General features: G+C 52.0%; 1 protein-coding gene and 1 long non-coding RNA gene across 4 annotated transcripts; one reads left to right on the plus strand and one right to left on the minus strand.

Moving 5' to 3' along the window:
• Nucleotides 1–1284: 1284 nt before the first annotated feature.
• Nucleotides 1285–3766, minus strand: LOC132532764 (uncharacterized). Its single transcript, XR_009544684.1, has 2 exons — nucleotides 3146–3766; nucleotides 1285–1591 (listed from the first exon to the last, which is right to left on the minus strand). It is a non-coding gene; the product is annotated as an uncharacterized LOC132532764 (long non-coding RNA).
• A 266-nt stretch (nucleotides 3767–4032) lies between these two features.
• On the plus strand, nucleotides 4033–20908 carry LDB1 (LIM domain binding 1). 3 transcript variants are annotated; one of them, XM_007533834.3, is made up of 11 exons: nucleotides 4033–4425; nucleotides 13888–13990; nucleotides 14115–14159; nucleotides 14267–14342; nucleotides 14447–14549; nucleotides 14744–14916; nucleotides 15716–15838; nucleotides 16208–16291; nucleotides 17909–18032; nucleotides 18234–18382; nucleotides 19036–20908. In XM_007533834.3, the coding sequence occupies exons 1-11, from the start codon at nucleotides 4401–4403 to the stop codon at nucleotides 19264–19266; spliced, it is 1236 nt and encodes a 411-aa protein (XP_007533896.1). In that variant the 5' UTR covers nucleotides 4033–4400; the 3' UTR covers nucleotides 19267–20908. The 3 variants fall into 3 exon arrangements, with proteins under 3 accessions (XP_007533896.1, XP_007533899.1, XP_007533898.1); XM_007533837.3 differs by having other exon boundaries at nucleotides 18234–18376; XM_007533836.2 differs by lacking the exon at nucleotides 4033–4425 and adding an exon at nucleotides 9300–9812.
• Nucleotides 20909–21646: the final 738 nt, after the last annotated feature.

The raw sequence follows: 21646 nt of genomic DNA on the forward strand, positions 1-21646 counted from the left end.
CCCCGGTTCCATACCTGCAGGGGGTCAATTCAAAGGTGGTGAAGCAGGTCTGCAGGTGTCTATCTTTCTCTCTCCCCTTTGTCTACCCCTCCTCTCTCCATTTCTCTCTGTCCTATCCAACAACAACAACAATAAGTACAACAACTATAAAAAACAACAAGGGCAACAAAAGGGAAAATTAAAAAAAAAGAAACAAGCCTAAGGGCAGGGGTTGATAGCATAATGGTTATGCAAACAGGCTCTCATGCCTGAGGCTCCAAAGTCCCAGGTTCAAGGCCCCGCACCACCACAAGCTAGAGCTAAGCACTGCTCTGGTTTAAAAAAAAAAAAAAAAAAAAAAGCCTGGGACCAGGTGGTGGCTCACCTGGTTAATCGCACATGTTACAGTGCACAAGGACCCAAGTTTGAGCCCCTAGTCCCCACCTGCAAGGGGAATGCTTTTCAAGAGGTGAAGCAGTGTTGCAGGTGTCTCTCAGTCTCTCCTTCTCTATCACCCTCTTCCCCCTCGATTTCTGGCTGTCTCTATCCAGTAAATAAAAAGTAAAGATAACAAAAAAATTTTAAAAAAAGAAGAAAATATTAAGGATCCCGGTTCAAGCCCTGGCTCCCCACCTGCAGGGGAGTTGCTTCACAAGCAGTGAAGCAGGTCTGCAGATGTCTTTCTCTCCCCCTCTCTATCTTCCCCTCCTATCTTCATTTCTCTGTCTTATCCAACAACAACAACATCAATAAAACAAGGGCAACAAAAGGGAATAAATGGGGAGTCGGGCGGTGGCGCAGTGGGTTAAGCGCACGTGGCGCAAAGCGCAGGGACCGGCGGAAGGATCCCGGTTCAAGCCCCTGGCTCCCCACCTGCAGGGGAGTCGCTTCACGGGCGGTGAAGCAGGTCTGCAGGTGTCTGTCTTTCTCTCCCCTCTCTCTCTGTCTTCCCCTCCTCTCTCCATTTCTCTCTGTCCTATCCAACAACAAAGCAACGTCAACAATGGCAATAATAACCGCAACGAGGCTGCAACAACTAGGGCAACAAAAAGGGGGAAAAATGGCCTCCAGGAGCAGTGGATTCATGGTGCAGGCACCGAGCCCAGCAATAACCCTGGAGGGAAAAAAAAAAAAAAGGGAATAAATGAATAAATAAAAGCCTCCATGACAGAAAAAAATTCTTAAAAACAAATAAACCTGAACAAATGAACTCATGGTCTTGATTTAAGATGCCAAACTATAAAATACACAGCAGATACCGTAACAGGTGAAATTGTCTGTGACATCAGCAACTGACCCAAAGACTTTTTTAAGGTTTTATTTATTTATTAATGAGAAACATTGGAGGAGAGAGAAAGAGCTAGACATCACTGTGGTACATCTGCTGCCGGAGATTGAACTCATGACCTCATGCTTGAGAGTCTGATGCTTTATCCACTGCACCACCTCCCGGACCACCCCAAAGGCTTTTCTTACTTATCCAGTAGAGGTAATAGCACCTTCTTCCAAAGGTTCTCGTGAAGAGTGAGGTCTCAATTGTGAAACACCTCCAAAAAGACAGTGTATGCTCAACAAATTCTTCTTTCTGGTCTCCACCTTCCACATACATAACCTAGGAGAAAGGAACCTCCTCTTTAGAAGAAACAAAATCTCCTATAGGGTGAATTACAATCCCTTTGTCCAGTTAGATGATTGGTGATCACCATAGAATCTGAGCAAACTAGTTGTTCAGAATAAATGGTTTTAGGAGTAGAACTGGGGGACACAATTCATAAACAGCCAAGAGCAAAAGCCATGAAAGCAGGTACCCCTCTCCTACACTAATTCCAATCCACCAGCCAATCCCACCGTTCTTGAAATAATAGGTAACTTCCAAGAAAGTAGAAAGGTGGCTATGGCATATTGAGTACAGATTTGATGACTAGCACCCAGCAGGTAAACTAAAGTAACACAGTCTTGATTCTCAACAGGTACTGGTTTCAGAGGGCAAAACTAAAGCTCAGAGTGGGGGAAGTCAGCTAATGAGAGGCAAAGCTGGAATTCAAATTGTTTCTTTAGGGTTGCCTGTACTTCTTCCAGTGTGGACCACTGTCTGGGGAACTGTGGGGAGGGGTGAGCTGGAGGACATGCTGCCACAGAAATACCCGTGTGGGAGCCGGGCGGTGGCACAGCGGGTTAAATGCACATGGCGAAAAGCACAAGGATACGCATCAGGATCCAGGTTCGAGCCCCTGGCTCCCCACTTACAAGGGGTTCGCTTCACAGGCGGTGAAGCAGGTCTGCAGGTGTCTATCTCTCTCTCCCCGTCTCTGTCTTCCCCTCCTCGCTCCATTTCTCTCTGTCCTATCCAACAACAACGACAGCAATAACAACAATCACGATAAACAAGGGCAACAAAAGGGAAAAAATGAAAATAAAAAAAGGAACACCCGAGTAAACGTAGGTGGCTTTAGTCAAGTCCCTATGTAGACCCCCTGGTTGCCCACCCCCACCTTGGGCGGGTGGGGGGAAGGGTGGGATAAAGAAAACTGGGCGTGGGAGACTGTAACCTGGACGGGAGCGCTGGAGTGTGTGCTCACTGGTCCCTACCTAACCTCTCCTACGCCCCCTTTGAGTTTCCAGACTCAGCATCCTCCCTTCTATTGGTGCTCCCTCGGTAGAAGCTGTGCTAAGGTGAATAAAAAGGGTCTTAGAAACGCTTAAACTTCCACATCTGTAACCCTCCCCCAACCAGCCGAGCATCTGTGGGCTGGAGTGAGGCAACCTTCCCTAGCAATTCCCTCTTAAGTAACAAAGGGGAAAAGGACCCCCTCCGCCTGCCTTGGTCCCCAGCCTCTAGCCCTGGAGCCCACCCTGAAGTTTAAGAGACGCCAGCATGTGGACCCCCCCCCAAAGGGAGGGGGGCCAACTCTCTCCTCCAGACGGTTCTCCTCCTCTCCCTCCTCCCAGCTAATAGGTATTTCCTGTTTATGAGGCAGCTGAGGCTGGGCTTTGGGGAAGGGATGGAGATACAGCCCCCCTCCCAGGCCTGGGCTGGGGAGTCCTTGAGGAGTGACTCAAGGTTAGAAGGCCCCTCCCTGGGGAAGAAGTGTTCCTGATACAGACCTTCCAGTTCATCCCTTCTTCCCCACCGCCCTCACCGGCGCCCCCGTCTCCCCCCCTCGACCTCAGCCCTTGCAGATAGGGGGGCACTGGGGTGGTCGGCTTCCAGTTCTCCCCAGTCTCCGAGGCCCTAAAAGGAGAGCAGCTTCCAGCCGGGGGTGGGGTGTGCAAGGAGAAAGGGGGAAGGGAAGGGAGGAGTGTCTGCCTGATGAGTCAGAGTCTACTAGGGGGGAAGATGGCCCGCGGACCCCCCCTCCCCAGCCCAACCTGGCGGTCATTCCGCAACCTCTCCCTCCCACCAAAACGCAGATCCCAAACCCTGGTCGGGTGTGGGGTGGGGGTGGGGATTGGAGGTAGGGGCGAAAGGGAGGGTGCCCCACTTAATTAACCCTTTTTGCTCTAGTCCCAACTGGTTTAGCAGGCAAGGGAGGAGTGGTTAATTCAGGGAGAGGGAGCAAACCGAGCGGTTGCTACAGGAATTAGGCTAGCGCTTTCCACACCCACATCGGGGCGTGGGCGCGTAGCAAGGGGGCGAGGAGGCAGCCTGGGGTCTCGGCGAGGCGCAGGGGCGGGGGTCGGCGGTGCCTTTCTCTCGGGGCGCGCGGCCGGGGGCCCAGAGCAGCTACACCTCTCAGCCCCCAGGCTCCGCCTCTCGCAGCCCGGGATCCCGCTCCGGCAAATCGCCGCTGCCGAGGCCTGACACCGAGCGCGCCGCGGCGCCTCCCGGCCCTCCCTCTCCAGGGTCTCAGCCTCCGTCTCCTTTTTTTAAAAGCTGCGTCACATGAAAACCATTCCCCGAGCGCTCCCGGCCCCGCGGCGCACGCACGTCGCCGTCGCCGTCGCCCGCCACGCTCGCCCGGGTCACTTTGACAAGGCTCTCCCCTCCCACTAGCAGGCAATTAGCATATTAATAAAGCCCGGCCCAGCGCGACGGGGGCTGGAGCGCGGGCGCCGGCGAGCGCGAGGCAGAGGCTGAGCGGGAGCGAGCGCGGGCGGCGCGGGGGGCCAGCGGCGGCGCGGGCGGCGGGAGCGCAGACACGCACACGCGCGCACGCGGACACACTCCGGGGGCGCACACCCGCGCGCACACACGCAGAGCGGCTCGCCTTCCTGCCTGGCTTCCTTCCTGTCTGCTCGGCGCCTGACAGGCCCCTCGCTGCAGCCAGGGGCCGCCCGCACCGGGCCGAGGCCGGGCCGGGCTGGGCCGGCGGCGAGGGTAGCGGGGGCCGCGGGCGGCGGCGGCGGCTCATGCCCGGCCTGTCCCCGCGCGGGGCGGGCACCGTGACTCGGCTGGGCCCCCAGCGGCGGGCGATGTGAAGATGTCAGTGGGCTGTGCCTGTCCTGGTGAGTGGGGCGCGCGGCCCCTCCCTCCCCGCGGATCCCTCACCCCTTGTGTGGCGAGAACTTGTGTGGGGCGTCGATGGCGTGGCGGGGGCTTGTGGGGGGGGCTCAGTCAGGGGGAGGGCTTTCCAGCGTCCTAAGTGCGCGGAAGCCCCGAGGCCTGGGGAGGGGTGGCTGGGGATAGCCTGTATGTATGGTGTTTTTTTTTTTTTTGGGGGGGGGGTTGGGGAAGGCTAATTGGGAAGGGGTGGGGGTTTAAATTCCCAGAATTCCAGGGTATTAGCCAATCAGAAGTGACTCTGGACTTTTGACCCCCCCTCGGGTCATCATAGAGTTGTGATTGGCTGGTTTAGGTTGTGTGGTTCCCCCCCACTTATCCTGTGACACCCCCTCCCATACAGGTTGTTTCTGATGACTATTTGGATGGGGTTGGGGGGGATTATTGAGGCCCAACTTTCTCCCCTCCCCCCAATAGCCCTGCCTGTTGCCAGGGCAAGTTGGTCCTCCAGAGGGACTGGAGGTACTCCCGGGGGCCCAGATAATTGGGCTCCTGGGTTTGGCATCTCTCTCCGCCCTAGTGGGAGGGGGCACTGTGGCGGCCCCAAACAAGCAAGGGTACTGAGTGAGTGGACGGCAGCAATGCTTGACCCTAAGTGAGGACAGAGGTTCAGGTATTTGGCTCCCCAAAGCACTTGCCAGTGACAGCCTGATCTGAGGGTGTTTTTGTTTGTTTTTGTTTTCATACCAGAGTAGTGCTCAGCTCTGACTTATGGTGGTGCCAAGGATTGAACCTAGGACCTCCTAGTCGCAGGCGTGGGTCTTTTGCATAACCACTATGCTCTCTCCCTGGTCCATCAGAGTTTTTTTCTGAGGAGGGGGCAGACCCTTCCTCACTGCCAGGAGGAGAGGTCCTTTTCAGAACATTGCCTACCCTATTCCCAGGACTCTGAGTCCCTGAATTATCTCCAGGACCATTTTCTGTTCTAGGCTGCAGTTTTCTTCTGGAAGTGGGATGTTCCAAAATCCAACCTGGTCTGGACTCATTGGTCCTAAATATACCTAGTTCTCCAGAAGCCCATGCCCCACAGTTGGGCATCCTCTTCACACACTGCCCCCCTACACACACACACACACACACACACTCTGTCTCTCTCTCCCTCTCTTCCCCTAAGGTGGGTTTGGAAGCTTCCTTGAAAGTCATGTGACAAGGACAAGTTGGGCTGGGTTAGGCAGGGAGCATATTTAGAGTGCCTGCTAAGGCTGATGTTTTAGGGGCAGGGGACCTAGAGGGAGAGCTAGTAGATCCCAAGGATTCTGCAATAACCATAACCCCCTGGCTTCTATTGTAGAGGGTGTGGGAACCCCATGGCTTCTATTGTAGAGGGTGGAGGAGGAAGGGAAGGATCTTGCTGAGCTGGAATTCTGCCTGCTCCCTTCACCATTCTTCCTACCAGCGTGTGCGTGTGCGTGTGCGTGTGTGTTCTTTATGATGGTCCTGTGCTTGAGTTCCTTGTTCTGACCTGGACAGGCACTGGGTCCACCCCAAGGCCCTGAGCCTCCATCACCACACATGAGCATAGCTGAAACCAAGGCTCTGAATAAGTTAGAGCTGGATTAGGTGAGTAGGAGATGGATATGTTGGGCTAGAGGTAGATGGGAGGTTGGCCCAGAAGTTGGGGCAGGGTGCTTATTTCTCCCATGGGAGAAACAAAGTTTCCCCCCTCGGTGTGTCTTGGTACAGTCTGGGGACAGGAAGGACCTGTTCTCCAGTGGAGAGTGAATGAGTGTGTGTGTGTGTGTGTGTGTGGACAACTTCAGTTACTTCTCCCAAATGCATACTCCTTTTGTGTATCAGGTGGCCTGGTTGGGATGAGGGGGTAAAAAACAGCTTAGAGTGGGGAGCCTTATTTCAGGATGCAAATGACATTGTGGATGGTCCCACAGATGAATGGAGGTTAGACTTCAAGGAGAACCACACAGAGAGGCTTGAGAGTGTCCCCAGGGGTGGGGAAGGGTAGGAGTTGGAGTAAAGAAGGCTTGCCAGGGTGGGTGAAAGCACATGGCTGAGCATCATGGCCTCATGGCAGTATGTCCCGTTTTGTCCCCAACACGCTGCCCCACCATGCATCAGTAGCCCAGAGGTGGAGGCCTGAGGTGCTCTGGCAGGCCGCCTGTCTGCTGCCTGCCTGCCTGGGTCTCTTCTTTGTGCTCTGCTGTCTCCCGGCTCCTCCTCCTCCCTCAGCCCGGCAGAGACAGCACATGCCCCACACATGTGACTGAAGGAAGCCAGAGCACACGCAGACCCACACACATGCACACACAGAAGGAAACACAAGAGACACACAGACCCAGCTCCCATAGTGCTCCGGGGGGTGCGGAACAGCTTCTGGAGGTTTGGGCAAGAGCAGAGAGACTCTTAGCTCAGAGGCATCACCTGAGGCACATTGCTGAGGGGGCCAGGGCCTGTCTGGGGCAGCCTGTGGCTCCGAAGGGTTAAGGCAGGGAGGAGTGGGGGAGGGGAGGAGGCGGCAGTGGTGGCGGCTGGGAGCCAGAAGAGGAGGATGGCAGAGCGCCAGGCCAACGGGAGGCCGGGCACAGACAAAGGAAGGGGGGCAGGCACACTGGAGGCCTAGGTCAGGGAGCCCCAGGGGCCCAGGCGTGGGGGGTGGGGGGCGTGGGGAAGCAGGGCTGGTACCTTAGTCTGTGGAAGGAGCAGGCTAGAGCCTTGCAGGGTTCCCACATCCGGGAGGGGTGGCTCCCTCCTCATCTTGGACATTCTTAGCCGCTCTCTGCTGCCCCATTCCCCCCTCCCTCATTATAAGGCCTTCTAACTCAGAGTTGCTGTCCTTAACGGGACCTCTTCTGCCCAGTGCCTGGGGGTGGGGGGGGGTAGAGATTCAGTTAGAACTGAGAAAGGAATATTTGTGCCTCAGAAGGGATCTAGAAATGAACACACTTTGAATGAAAAGCTAGAGTTTTGATGCATCTTGGTATTTAGAGGTCCTTCTCCAATTTTGAGACCAATTGTGTAGAGGCTTCTGAATTCTTAAGTTGGGAGTAAAGAGCCAAAGCAGAGACCTTCCCCCCACCCCCATGTAAACAGTCATTTGGGACATGGAGTGGCTTTTCCCTCAGGGGGGCAGGGGGATAGGAATGACTGTAATAGCCAAGGGCTAGGCCTGTATTGAAAGGAGTAAGAAGTGCAGGTTCCAGCCTGAGTGGTGGTGGTGGTGGTAAGGTTTGAAGGGTGCCCTGTGGCATTGATCTGTTCAGTTAGAATAATTGAAGACCATGTATGTTAAGGATCTTTTGAGGTACTGCTTGTGCATGCACTTTGGAAAGTTTCAAGGCATGAAAACACAGCAGGGATTGTCCTCTGTGGTGTGTGTGTGTGTGTGTGTGTGTGTGTGTGTGTGTTTATCCCAGAGTTGGGCTGTAAATTAGGGAGTCCATCAGGATTTGTCAAGTCCTGATGGTAGGCAGCAGGTTGCAGGCTGAAAGTCTCTGTAAATGTGGATGTGATTGTGAAAGCCACAGTGTTTAGAGACTGTGACAGAGAACAGTGTGGGGATGGGGAGATAGCATAATGGTTATGAATAAAGATTTTCATGCCTGAGGCACCAAAAGTACCAGGTTCAATCCTCAGCATCACCATAAACCAGAGCTGAGTAGTGCTCTGATCCCTGTGTATTTTTCTCTGTATCTCTCTCATTGAAAAACATAAATAAATGAGAAATAACTAAAAAAATGTGCAGGCTTTGGGGAGGGTGGTTTCTGGGGTGAGTCTCTTGAGTGGCAAATAGTAAGGGTGTATCTGTAATGGTCTGTCAGGGTACAGGGGCCAGAATGCAGTTTTCATGTTAGTTTTAAGGGAGGGGTATGGGTATCACAAGTCCTGGTGCGAATGGAAGGCAGTTCTGACAGGGACTCTGTGTTTGGGGGTTTCTGGTGCAGCACAGATTAGAGTGTATATTCATATGAAAGTGATCTGTTATTAGTGTGTGGAGGCTGTTTACAGAGCCCGGTGCAATATTATGGCACAGTCAACCAGTGTCTCTGAGAAATGCCACAAGGAATCCTGTGTGGGACTCTGAATATGGAGGGGGGGGGACTTAGATTGTAAAGAACTAGGAGATCTAACATCTGCACTTGGTGTGTGTGTGTGTTTCTGTCCAGGTAGGACTGACTTATAACCACCACCACCCCCCACACACACCCTTTCATACATTTTCCCCCCCCTTAGGGGTTTTGTGAGAGAGATTGAGCTAGGCCTTTGCCTGAGCTAACTGACAGTTTCCCCAGCTTCCACGTGTTTAGGCCCATCTAAGTCCTGGCTAGAACTTCCCTGGGTTGGGGCAGGTAGTGCAGAGTACCCCTTCCCTTCTACTGGCTGAAGTCAGGTGTCTGGTCCAATATAGCCCCCCATACACATACCCCCACCTCCTCAGCCTCCACCAGCTGATCTGGGGTTTCAGCAGGGGCTGGAGCCTTCACCCTGAAAGATCACTGGGGATCCCAGGGAGGGGAGGGGAGGCTCTGCTCACTGCTGAGCGCCACATCTGGGGCTGGGGCGGGGGGATCCCAGTTCCTGGACCCCACAGGGCTGCCCTCCAGTCCACTCTGCTCTCCTGGCCCGAGCGGCTCGCTCTCCATCTCTGGAGTCTCTGTCTCTCTTTTGTTTTTCTCAGCAGCCCTCCCTGCCCGCCTCCCTCTCCCCTCCCTCGCTCCCTCTTCCTCTTCCCTCTCCGGGAGGGGGCGGGGCCGGCGGGGCAGCTCCACCCTCCGCCCGCCCTGGGGCCTCATTCTGAGGGAGGCTCCGGGAGAGCGCGGAGTGGAGGGAGGGAGGGAGGGAGAAAGGGCGAAGAGGAAGGGAGCCGGCGGGCGCTCGGTGTGTCTGTGCGTGTGCGAGTGTGAGTGAGTGTGCGTGCTGGGCACTGCCGCTCCTGGCGTCCGGAAGAGGGGCCCGCTGGCCTGGGGAGGGCGGGCGGGCTGCTCGGAGGCAGAGGCAGAGAGAGGCGGCGGCGGCGGCTGGGAGAGCCGAAGAGGAGGAGAGGAAAGAGCGGAGCAGCCATTGTTGAGGGAAACCCTGCAAACAAAGAAGGCTCCGGACTCCCTGCGGCCCCCCGCCCCCCAGGCCGGCCCCCTGGCTCCGGGCCCCCGGCGCGGTGGCTATTGTAACTTTCCCCCGGGGCTGCGGCCACGGCGGGGCGGCCGGCTGTGCAAGCGAGTCTTTGTGCAGCCGGTGGAGTGGAGCTCCCAGCCAGGCCTGTCTGTCCCACTCGGGACATGAGCAGCTGAAGTTGAGCTCCCCCTCCGTCCTCACCCCTGCTAGGGCCTTTTCGGCTTCCCAGCCACTCCCTACACCTCTTCTGATCCCTCAGTTCTCCCAGGTAAGTCTGAGCAACCTGCAAGCCTGCCGGGGGTGGGTGAAAGGTCCTGAGACCGCCCCAGGCCTGGTGTGCCTGCTCAAAGAGGTGCTTCTGGGTCAGGGCCTCCGCCTGCTGACCTAGGATCAGCCCCCCAAGGGAGGGGCCCTGCCATCAGGTCAGGCTGGTTACCATGGCAATGCCCAGCTGGACGGACCTCCTTTCCACCTCAGGATGCAGCTTTCATCCCGAGAAAGTTTACAAGTTCTAGGCTCTTCACTCTTCATCCCCCTTCCTACAAGCCCCTAGATTGCTCAAGGTGGGAGGGGGGCTCCATTGACCCCAAGGCTGGGTGACATGTCCCCTTCACCCCCACCCCCACCTTGTCTCTCTCTACCCCTGCTGCTGGGGATAGGCTGCAACAGGGACAGATGGTCTGGGTGGTGTTCCCTCCCCTTCTCTTCTCCCTCCAAGCGCTCATGCTGGGGCTACTGGTAGTTGCTATGGCTCTGGAGAGATGCTGGGCTTGATGATGTCCACTCACAGGAGGTGCACATCCAGGCCTTCTCCTGCCCCCACCCCCCAGCTTTGGGCTTTAGCTCTGGGGAACTGTTACTTAGTCCCAGTCAGTGCTCCAGGGAAAGAGGGGAGCCCAGGTTCTTGCCAACCTTACTCTCTTTAAGGTCTTGAGCTGAGCTTTCTTCAGGTAGTTCTAAGACTGGAGGGGGTGGGCCAGTTTTTTGGGGGGAAGGGGTGGCTTGGCCTGGTGAGCTGTGTGAACTGTGTGTGTGTGTGTGTGTGTGTGTGTGTGTGTGTGTGTGTGTGTGTTTTGTGCCAGGAGCAAGGGTGAGGGCTTGTGGGCACCCTGATCCTGCCTGGGGCTGTTGGGTCCCAGCCCTTGGTAGACATGTTGGGGCGAGCTGAGGGTGAAAGCCTGCTAGGCAGGATGAGACACACGTGTGTGCAAGCACACACAGGCTCTGACTCTTCGGCACCTTCAGGGACTGTAGTGTAGGCCCCTTTGGGACACTACTTTTGCCCCTATCATAAGAAGGGGACCCTGGGGAGAGAATTAAATGTCACATTCTGGCACAGGGTCTTCCTTTGTCTTTCCACCCCAAGGAACAGAATAGACTTTGTATCTAAATTGGGGGGGGGGTCCTCTGGAACAACCAATACAGCTACTCTCCCTAATGAAAACCAGTTGTGGGAACCTCAGGAATTAAATACAACTGGGGTCAGGACCTTTGGAGTAGTGCCTCAGTTCCTCCTACCTGGTAGGGAAAGGGAAAACCGAGTTGTTAGGGTCAGGAAAGACTGTGTTGGGGGGTGGGCTGGGAGTAGGGACAGGTGTACGTGCGCGTGCACACACACACACACACACACATCCTCTTGAGCACATGAATGAGCATTTGCCACCCAGGCTGGGCACTGTCACCCATAGGCTCCTTCCCAGGCCTCTGAGTAGAGTACCAACCAGTGAAGACCTGTGCCCCTCCCTAACCCATTGTAAGTCTTGGAAAAGAAGAGAAGTTGAGACTTTGGATTTTGGTTTGGAGACAATACCCTTGATGGGTGTGGAGGAGGGGGCTAGGCTGATAAGGCAGAGGCCGTTGGTGGGGGAGGCAGAAGGCCCAACTGGTTATCTGGTTGGGTGACACCCCACCCCCCTTTTATCTTTCTTCCCCTGTACTGCTTAGACCCTGAGGGTGGAGGAAGAGAAGGGAGTTGGCAACCCACCCCAGACTTTGGTCTCCAGAGGGCAATAGGACAGTGCGTAAGAAATCAGAAGATCCCAGGCTAGCTCTGACTAGCAAGACCCCTTGAAGTTTGAGTTTCCTCATCTGTGAAATGGAGTGATATAGTTTACCCTGCTACCTCATGAGATTGTGGTCACTGAACAAAAGAATATAGATGGAAAGAGGGCTTGTCAAAATTAGATTCTAATGTTGGGATACTTATTCTTATTCTGTGGTATTGATATTTCTTCCTAGTTTCCATTCCTCTTTTTTTTTTAGCATTTTATTTATTCATGAGAAAAATAGAAAGAGAGGAAGAACCAGCCATCACTCTGGTACATGTGCTGCCAGGGATTGAACTCGGGTCTTGAGAGCCAGTGCTTTATCCACTGTGCCGCCTCCAGGACCACTCCATTCCTCTTGTATCATCCAGTGTACAACCCCAAGTAGAAATTGGGTTGGGGGGTTGTTGTAGAGAGGTAGTATAGTAGTCATGTAAAGGATTTAGGTGGGGCCAGGCACCTGGTTAAGTGCACACACTACAGTGTGCAAGGACCCAGGTTCAAGCCCCTGGTCCCCACCTGCAGGGAGAAAGCTTCATGAGTAGTGAAGTTGAGCTGCAGGGGTCTCTTTCCCTCTCTACTTGCTCCTCCCCTCTATTTCTGTCTGCACCCAATAACCAATACATAAAATTAAAAAACAAAAGGATTTAGGTGTCTGACCTAAAGAATTTAGGCTTTGGGTTGGGTTAGATAGCATAATGGTTGTTCAAAGAAACGGACGCTCCCAAGTCCCAGGTTTAATCCCATACACCACCATAAGCCAGAGCTAATTAGTGCTCCAGTAAGAAAAGAGAGAGAGAGAGAATTTAGGTTTTGAGGTCCTGCATTCATCTCAGGCACAAGTGGTAGTTGAGTAGTATGTTGGTTAAAAGAAGGAAAGAAATGGGGGCTGGATGGTGGCGCACCTGGTTGAGCTCACATGTAGTGCACAAGGACCCAGGTTCCAGGTTCGAGCCCCCGGTCTCCACATGCAGGTGGAAGCTTTTCGAGTGGGAAGCAGGGCTGCAGGTGTGTCTCTCTCCCTCTCTGTCCCCCCAACCATCTCAATTTCTGGCTGCCTCTAGCCAATAAATAAATAAAGATAACAATTTTTAAAAAAAAGGAAAGAAATGGAGGACCAGGAGATGGTTCCCACACTAGAGTGCACATTTTACTACCAGGAAGGACCTGGGTTGGAGTTCCTGGCACCTCATGGAAACACTATATGGACCACCATAAACAGTGGAGTAGTGCTCTGGCATTTCTTCTCTTTCTCCTCCTCTATATGAAATTTGAAAGGAAAACCAACAACAACAAAAGAAAAGTCTTCTAGGAATGGTAGAATCATTCAGTCCCAGTGCCAAAAAATAAGCAGATAATAAAAAGAAGAAATGGGGTCTTGAGTATTTGTTTCTCAAAATCAGGGGCTAGGAGACAGCATAATGGTTATGCTAAAGACTTGTGCCACGGATGGGCCAAAGTGCACTGGGTTAAAAGCACACATTATCAAGCACGAGGACCTGGGTTCAAGCTCCTGCTCCCCACCTGCAGGGTGTCCACTGCACAAGCACTGAAGCAAATATCCCTTTCTATCTCTGTCCTAGCTAATCAAAATTAGAAGACAAAAGGAAAAGAATGGCCCCTGGGCTTGATGGATTCATAGTGCCCGCACTGAGCCCTAGCAATAACCCCAGTGGCAAAACAAACAACACACACAAAGCAAACATTCTTCTGCCTGAGGCTCTGATGTCCTGCGTTCAATCCTCAGTAACACCATAAGCCAGAATTACGCAGTGCTCTGGTATTTCTGTCTTTCTGTATATCTCTCTGTCTCTGCCTATGTCTCATTAAAGTAAAACAAAAAGATTTGGGGGTTTGGGAGGTAGAGAAGCAGGTCCAAGTGCACATGGTGCAGAGCGCAAGTACTGGCGCAAAGATCCCGGTTCGAGCCCCTGCTCCCCACCTGCAGTGTGGTCGCTTCACGAATGGTGAAACAGGTCTTTAGATATCTATCTCTCCCCTCTCTCTGTCTTCCCCTCCTCTCCATTTCTCTCTTTCCTATCCAACAATGACATCAATAACAACAATAATAATAACCACAACAATGATAAAACAACAGGGCAACAAAAGGGGGATAGTGGAATAGCCTCCAGGAGTAGTGGATTCATACTGAGCTCCAGCAATAACCCTCGAGGCAAAAACAAAAAAGAAAAACAAACTAAGATTTAGAAGTGGAGAACAGGTGTTGTCCACATTGTTTGGCTCACAATCAGGAGAACTCCCAAGAGGATCTCAGCATCCTTTCTTCTTTTTTCCTAGGTTGTTCCTCAAAAACATTCAAGCTGTACTCGCCGAAGGAGCCCCCGAACGGCAACGCCTTCCCCCCTTTCCATCCCGGCACCATGCTAGATCGGGATGTGGGGTAAGTTTCTTGTCTACTCCCCATCCCTTCTCCAAATGCATCGTGACTAAAAAGGGCAGGGGGTGGCACTCCCTGTTAATTCCTGTCTCCCACCACCAATCTCATGGCCACTTCTCTCACACAGCCCAACTCCCATGTACCCGCCTACATACCTGGAGCCTGGGATTGGGTAAGTCCAGTGTGTGTGTGTGGTGCACCTGCTTCCTATTCCATGGGTGAAGGCAGGAGGGGGTTGAGGAGTCTGTTCCTACTGACCTCTTTCCCTCACTTCCTCAGGAGGCATACACCATATGGCAACCAAACAGACTACAGAATATTTGAACTTAACAAGCGGCTTCAAAACTGGACAGAGGTATGGCCAGAGGAAAGGGACTGGGAAGGTGGGTCATTCAGATGGGGGGGGGGGTTGTGTACACACACACACACACACACACACCTTCTCCCTGTGCTCCATAGGAGTGTGACAATCTCTGGTGGGATGCTTTCACAACTGAGTTCTTTGAGGATGATGCCATGTTAACCATCACTTTCTGCTTGGAGGATGGACCAAAGAGATACAGTGAGTGACTTCTGGGGGATCTCCCAGATCTGTGACTAAGATCTGCGGTTGGGTATTTCTCCAAGGAAGTGGGGGGATGGAGTGGTGGTTGTCTGTCTTAATTGACATATACCTCACCCCTTTTAAAATCTTTACATAATGCCTCACCCCTTTTTGAAGTCTTTGTGTTCTGAAGAGTTTGCCCATCTCTACAGCCATTGGCCGGACCTTGATCCCACGTTATTTCCGAAGCATCTTTGAGGGGGGTGCTACAGAGCTGTACTATGTGCTTAAGCACCCAAAGGAGGCATTCCACAGCAACTTTGTGTCTCTCGACTGTGACCAGGGCAGCATGGTGACCCAGCACGGCAAACCCATGTTCACCCAGGTCAGCAACCCTACTGGATATGGAACACTGGAGAACCAGGGTTTAATTCCTCCCTCCATAAACTACTCAGCTATTCTCCAGGGAGGCATAACGGGGAGTGACAGTATAAGAAGGGAGGGTGGAAGGGCGGTAGCACAGCAGGTTAAGCGCAGGTGGCGCAAAAAGCACAAGGACTGGCTTAAGGATCCCGGTTCGAGCCCCCAGCTCCCCACCTGCAGGGATGTCGCTTCACAGGCAGTGAAGCAGATCTGCAGTTGTCTATCTTTCTCTCCCCTCTCTGTCTCCCCCACCTCTCTCCATTTCTCTCTGTCTTATCCAACAACAGTGACATCAAGAGCAATAATAACTACAACAATGAAACAACAAGGGCAACAAAAGGGAATAAATCTTTAAAATTAAAATAAAAAAAAAATAAGGGAGGGTGGATATGCTGCCATGTTGAGAAAACATTTGAGTTTGTATAGGATGGTTTTCTGGTCCCAAGCATAGACCAGTGAACAGCGCCTTCCAGCATAGAGCTTATGGCTGGTAAATGTATCACTAGCTACATGGGAAGAGGACAAGGATCTCAACTGTGAGTGTGTGTGTGTGTGTGTGTGTGTGTGTGTGTGTGTGTGTGTGTGTACACGTACATAGACACACCAGGGATGTGACAAGCATATGAGGAGACAGTCTATTAGTTATCACCCATATTTGTGTGCAGGTGAAAGAAGTAAGCTAGTGTGAGGAACTAGAAGAGTTGTTATAGGCACTTTCACACCTGTGGGGAAGGGACAGCATATGACGGGCTTATTTCCAGGTGTGTGTGGAGGGCCGGTTGTACCTGGAGTTCATGTTTGATGACATGATGCGGATAAAGACGTGGCACTTCAGTATCCGGCAGCACCGAGAGCTCATTCCCCGAAGTATCCTTGCCATGCATGTAAGTTGTGGGCAGGTCCCAGGGTGAGAGCCGGCAGTGGGAAGGCTGGGGCAAGGGCTGCCATTTCCTAAGACCCGCAACAGGGTTAAGAATTCACCTAAAGTGGTCTGGGAGGTGGTGCAGTGATAAAGCTTTGGACTCTCAAGCATGAGGTCCTGAGTTTGACCCCCGACAACACGTGTACCAACTAGAGTGATGTTTGGTTCTTTTCTTTCTTCTCCTATCTTTCTCATTAATAAATAAATAAAATCTTTTTAAAAAAATTCACCTAAAAATGGGTAACAGCCTTTCAACTCTCATGATGTTCAGGTGATGGGGCAGGTATAACCAGGCGTTAGTGATTTTTTTTCTTTCTTTTTTCTTCTCTAGGCCCAAGACCCCCAGATGCTGGATCAACTGTCCAAAAACATCACCCGGTGTGGGCTGTCCAATTCCACTCTCAACTACCTCCGAGTGAGTCTCTGAACATTCACTTTCTTTTATATTTATTTATTTTGGTAGAGACAGAGGCAGGGAAAGAGAAAGTTAAAGATGTTACAGCACTGGGACTGGTTCAAGCCCCTATTCCCTATCTGCAGGGGGTAAAGCAGCGCTGCAGCTGTGTTCTTGATCCACCCCTATTCTTTGTAACCCCCACCCCTAGTTCTCTGTGCTTTTGAATAAAAGAAAGGTGAGGAATGGAGGGTAGATAGCAAAATGGTTATGCAAACTCTCTTGCTTGAGGCTCCAAAGTCCCAGTTTCAATTCCCCTGCACTATCATAAACCAGAGCTGAGCAGTGCTCTGGTTAAAAATAAATATTAAGTGGTCCAGAAGGTGGTGCAGTGATAAAAAAGCTTTGGACTCTCAAGCATAAGGTTCTGAGTTCAATCTCTGGCAGCACATGTGCCAGAGTGATTTCTGGTTCTTTCTCCTACTATCTTTCTAATAAATAAATAAATAAATAAATAAACAAAATATTTAAAAATAAATAAATGTTAAGTGGTCTGGGAGGTGGCTCAGTGGATAAGGCACTGGACTCTTAAGCATGAGGTTCTAAGTTCAATCCCCGGCACCACATGTACCAGAGTGATGTCTGGTTCTCTCTCTCTTATATCATTTCTCATGAATCAATAAATAAAATTTAAATAAATAAATATTTTTAAAAAGAGAGAGAGAGAGAGGGAGTTGGGCAGTAATGCAGTGGGTTAAGCACATGTGGTGCAAAGTGCACCGACCGGAGTAAGGATCCTGGTTCGAGCCCCCAACTCTCCACCTGCAGGGGAGTCACTTCACAAGTGGTGAAGCAGGTCTGCAGGTGTCTATCTTTCTCTCCCCCCTCTGTCTTCCCCTCCTCTCTCTATTTCTTTCTGTCCTAGCCAACAACAACAATAATAGCTACAACAACAATGAAAAACAACAAGGGCAACAAAAAGGAAAATAAATATAAAAAATTTTAAAAAGAGATAGAAAGAAGGGGGGATTAAAGGGAAAAGAAAAAAAAAAACGGCTGCCAGAAGCAGTGGATTCATTGTTATGAATGCGCTGAGCCACAGCAGTAATCATAGTGGCAATTTTTTAAAAAAATTTCTAGGGTGGGGTAGATAGCATAATGGTTATACAAAGAGACTCTCATGCCTGAGGCTTCAAAGTCCCAGGCGCCACCATAAGCCAGAACTGAGCAGTGCTCTGGTTCAAAACAAAACAAAAAAAACTACTGGTACTGAAGTTTGCTTTCCTACAATGTGGTGGGGTCCAGGCTTGAATCTGAACATCTACTTTATTAATTTAATTTATTTATTTTCCCTTTTTTTGTTGTTTTTATCATTGTTTTATTATTATTGTTGTTGTTGATGTTGTTGCCGGCTAGGACAGAGAGAAATGGAGAAAGGAGGGAAAGAAAAATGGGGAAAGATTGACACCTGCAGACCTGCTTCACTGCTTGTGAAGTGACCCCCCTGCAGGTGGAGAGCTGGGTTCTCGAACCAGAATCCTTATGCCGGTCCTTGAGTTTCACACCATGTGCGCTTAACCTCCTGCGCTATAGCCCAACCCTCAAACATCCACTTTCTACCCCCTGCTCTGCCTCCAGCTGTGTGTGATACTCGAGCCCATGCAGGAGCTCATGTCCCGTCATAAGACCTACAGCCTCAGCCCCCGTGACTGCCTCAAGACCTGCCTTTTCCAGAAGTGGCAGCGCATGGTAGCGCCCCCCGGTGAGTGCCTTTCACCTGCATCTCTCTTACCAGATCTGAGGCTGCTCTCCAGGGCTATACCTCTTTCATTTCCTCATGAAGCATCTTCCTTATCCCTGGGGCTCTGAGATTTGGAGCAGGGATGGTATAGGCTCCTTGTAGCAAAATGGGACATTGAGGGGTCCAGGATCTTGATTCCTGAGTCTCCTTTCCCTGGCATAGCGGAGCCTGCACGGCAGCAGCCCAGCAAACGGCGGAAACGGAAGATGTCGGGGGGCAGTACCATGAGCTCGGGGGGTGGCAACACCAACAACAGCAACAGCAAGAAGAAAAGCCCAGCCAGCACCTTCGCCCTCTCCAGCCAGGTACCTGTAAGCATCTCGGCTTTCTTCTCTCTTCTGGGCTGCCCCCCTACTGACCCTTGACCCTGCCCCAGCTTTAGATCATTCATAGGCATACAGAGAAGTTTTTCCCAGTGTTCTCTGCCAGCATGAGCTGACTCCTGTCACTGATGAGAGTCCTTATCAGTCACATACGTGGTTGTAATCATACAGACTCAGACATAGCAACATAGGACAGAAAGTGACAGACAGACAGGCCAGAGGACTTGGAGGCGTCAGACCATCAGAAAGAATACTCACTGACACACAGACTTGAATGTATGCAATCTAGAATGCATACACATGCCTCCCATGTGTGGTTTTGATCCCTCTCCTTACATGTGGACAGAAGCATAGGAGCCCATTAAGATTTGGGGAGACAGAGTAGGAAGCTAAGGGATTGTCACTTGTCCCAGAATCTAGTGAATGTGGGTTAAAGGCTGTGAGACTCCCTCCATAGGCCATTAGTGGGAAGGACTCCGGGGCAAAGGGTGTCAGAGGAATTGGGATTTTTAATTTGGGTATAAGGAGGAGGTGGGGGTATTGAGCTTCCTGGGTGGGTATTGGGGCTCTGGGGGTGTCTGCCACCTTGGGTCGGGTGAGCCCCTGCCCCGATTATGTTTGGGGACCTCCGCCACTCTCAGGATGTGATGGTGGTGGGGGAGCCCACCCTGATGGGCGGGGAGTTCGGGGACGAGGACGAGAGGCTCATCACCCGGCTGGAGAACACCCAGTTTGACGCGGCCAACGGCATTGACGACGAGGACAGCTTTAACAACTCCCCCGCCCTGGGCGCCAACAGCCCGTGGAACAGCAAGCCTCCATCCAGCCAGGAAAGCAAATCGGAGAACCCTACGTCACAGGCCTCCCAGTAAAGGCCTCAACACAGCTGGCTACCCAGCGCTCTGCCTGCCTGTCCCACCCCTCGAAGCCCCAGGGAGCAGAAGATAGAACGAGGAGACTGAGCATCTAAAATGGGCAGCCTCCATCCACCCACTTCAGGGAGGAACTGGACTTGCTGGGGGGCAGATGCCAAGATTTGCCCCCCCCCCCAGTGGCCCTGGGCTGGGCCTGGCCTCTGCAGAGCCTTTTGGGGGAAGGGGATACTCATGTGGATGCCTGTGTGGACCCTGGGCCTCTGAGAAATGTCCTGACCACCCCACAGGGCATTTGCCTCCATCCTCACCCCATGTTCTGGGTTCCCCATCCTCCAACTCTACCCCTTTCAAGCCTGGGGTTGTCCATACTCATAGCCCCTTAGGGACTTAAAGCTATGGGGCTTGGTTGAATGCCCCTTCTCCACACCCTCTCCCAAGGTGGTGGGCAGTAGAGGGGTAAAGCTCTGGGCTCTTTCCTCCCTTCTTCCACCTGTTCCAGCTCCAAGTTTTTTAAAACAAAAAATAATATTATTAAAAATGTAAGTTTAAAAAAAATCATGTCCCCCCTCTCCCCTTATTAAAAGTCTAGCTACCTCCCTCCTTGTGGCAGATGGAGGGCTAGGGCCCAGGTGGAGGGGAACGTGGGAGTCAGGGGTATCATACCATTTTATGCATTGAGAGCTTCAGACCAAGGAGACACTTTGTCGACTCTCTCTTCCCTTGTCCTCCAGGGTGACTGGAGTTGGGGGTGGCTTGCCATGGGGCTGGGTGTCATTTACAGCCTCATCTTCGTAAACTCCCTACTGTTGTTCCTGTCTCCCCACCCTTCAGGACCCTCATGCTTGTGACTCCCTCTGTCCCAGCCCCCACCCCTTTCTCCATGGTGTGTATATTCTCCACTAGAGCAGCTGTCCAGGGTGAGGGAGGGGAGGGTGCCTCCCCTAGGGAGTATGGAAAGAGGGAGCAGCCTTGTGTGTCACTGTGTTTTTGTTTTGTCTCAGTTGAGCAGGCATGGATGGGGGAGGGTTTCATCCATTCTTTCTAGCACTCTTCTCCCAACTGTTCAAACTGTTTATCTGGTCCTATCCTGTCCTCCACAGCTGGGGGTAGCCACTGAGGGTATCCCAGTTGTGAGCTTATGAGGAAACAATAGGCCTCTGTCCCCCAACTGAAGCAGAGAATCTTTATCTCCCAGTAGCCCTTCCCTTCCTCTTAGAAGGTAGCAGGGCAGCCAGGACCCTCAGCTCCATTTTACAGTTGGAAGTGTGGAGGCTTTCGGCCCAGGGTAAAAGCAAGAGCACCAATGAGTCTAGGCCCAGCTCTGTGGCTTCACTGCCTTTTCCTATGGCCAGTTCCAGAAGCATTAGTACCACCTTTGCCCGTACTCTTCCTTCTGGATCTGGGATCTCCACACAGTTTTCTCTAATCCAGTTGCCGCTATTGGAAGGATATTGTGTCAGGAGCTGAGAGAAGGGGTAGGGAAGAGGACTGTCCCTTCCTCACCCCAACTATAGTGCATTTTCTTTTCTTTTTCTTTCTCTCTCTCTTTTCCTTTTTCCTTTTTTTTCTTTTTCTTTTTCTTTCTTTTGGACCATTTGAGTCATGTATGGTACCAATCAATAAAGAGATTTTTTTGGTTTGAGAGTGTCCTGGTTGGTCTTTGATGCCTAATAATGACTCAATCCAACATAATGTTTTTCCCCCTCCTTCCCATAGTCCCTAAGACTGAAGGAAGAGGTGTGAATTGGAAAAACCCTCCCTTTACTGTTTCACACTACACACCACTCTTTGGATGTTACTCCTCAGATGTCCCAGACTGGTCCCATAGCCCTCAAAAACTGACTTTCTAAGCCCCCTCTCCCCTCTCCTCACATTGACATGGAGCTACTGGGTAGGTATATAGTCCTGAGACAGTGTTTCTGAGCTAGACAGCTCTAGCCTGTGCTGAAGAGTCCTTGCCAAGGAAGAGGCTTGGGTTGGAAGAGCTCAGGACACCATCATTATTATTTTAGAAAGAGGCAGAATACAGGAGACTACAGCATTAAAACTTCCTTCTGGGGGCCAGGCAGGTTAAGCACACATAATGATGAAGCACAAAGACGGGCATAAGGATGTGAGTTCCGAGTCCTCGGTTCCCTACTTGCAGGGGGATCACTTCACAAGCAGTGAAGCAGGTCTGCAGGTGTTTATCTTTTTCTCCCCCCATCTTCCCCTCTCTCGATTTCTCCAATCCGGCAATAACAAGAACAACACAATAGAAAAGGGGGCTGGGCAGTAGTGCAGCAGGTTAAGTGCACATGGTGCAAAGTGCAAGGACCAGTGTAGGGATCCCAGTTCGAGCCTCCAGCTTCCCACCTTCGGGGGAGTCGCTTCACAA

The sequence above is a fragment of the Erinaceus europaeus genome, chromosome 14, assembly GCF_950295315.1.
Source record: "Erinaceus europaeus chromosome 14, mEriEur2.1, whole genome shotgun sequence".
Lineage (NCBI taxonomy): Eukaryota > Metazoa > Chordata > Mammalia > Eulipotyphla > Erinaceidae > Erinaceus > Erinaceus europaeus.

Coding starts and splice junctions, on each gene's coding strand:
- LDB1 (XM_007533834.3), top strand. CDS start 4,401: ATGTCAGTGGGCTGTGCCTGTCCTG. Junction 13,991..14,114: donor ATGCTAGATCGGGATGTGGG/GTAAGTTTCTTG, acceptor TCTCTCACACAG/CCCAACTCCCATGTACCCGC. Junction 14,160..14,266: donor TACCTGGAGCCTGGGATTGG/GTAAGTCCAGTG, acceptor TCACTTCCTCAG/GAGGCATACACCATATGGCA.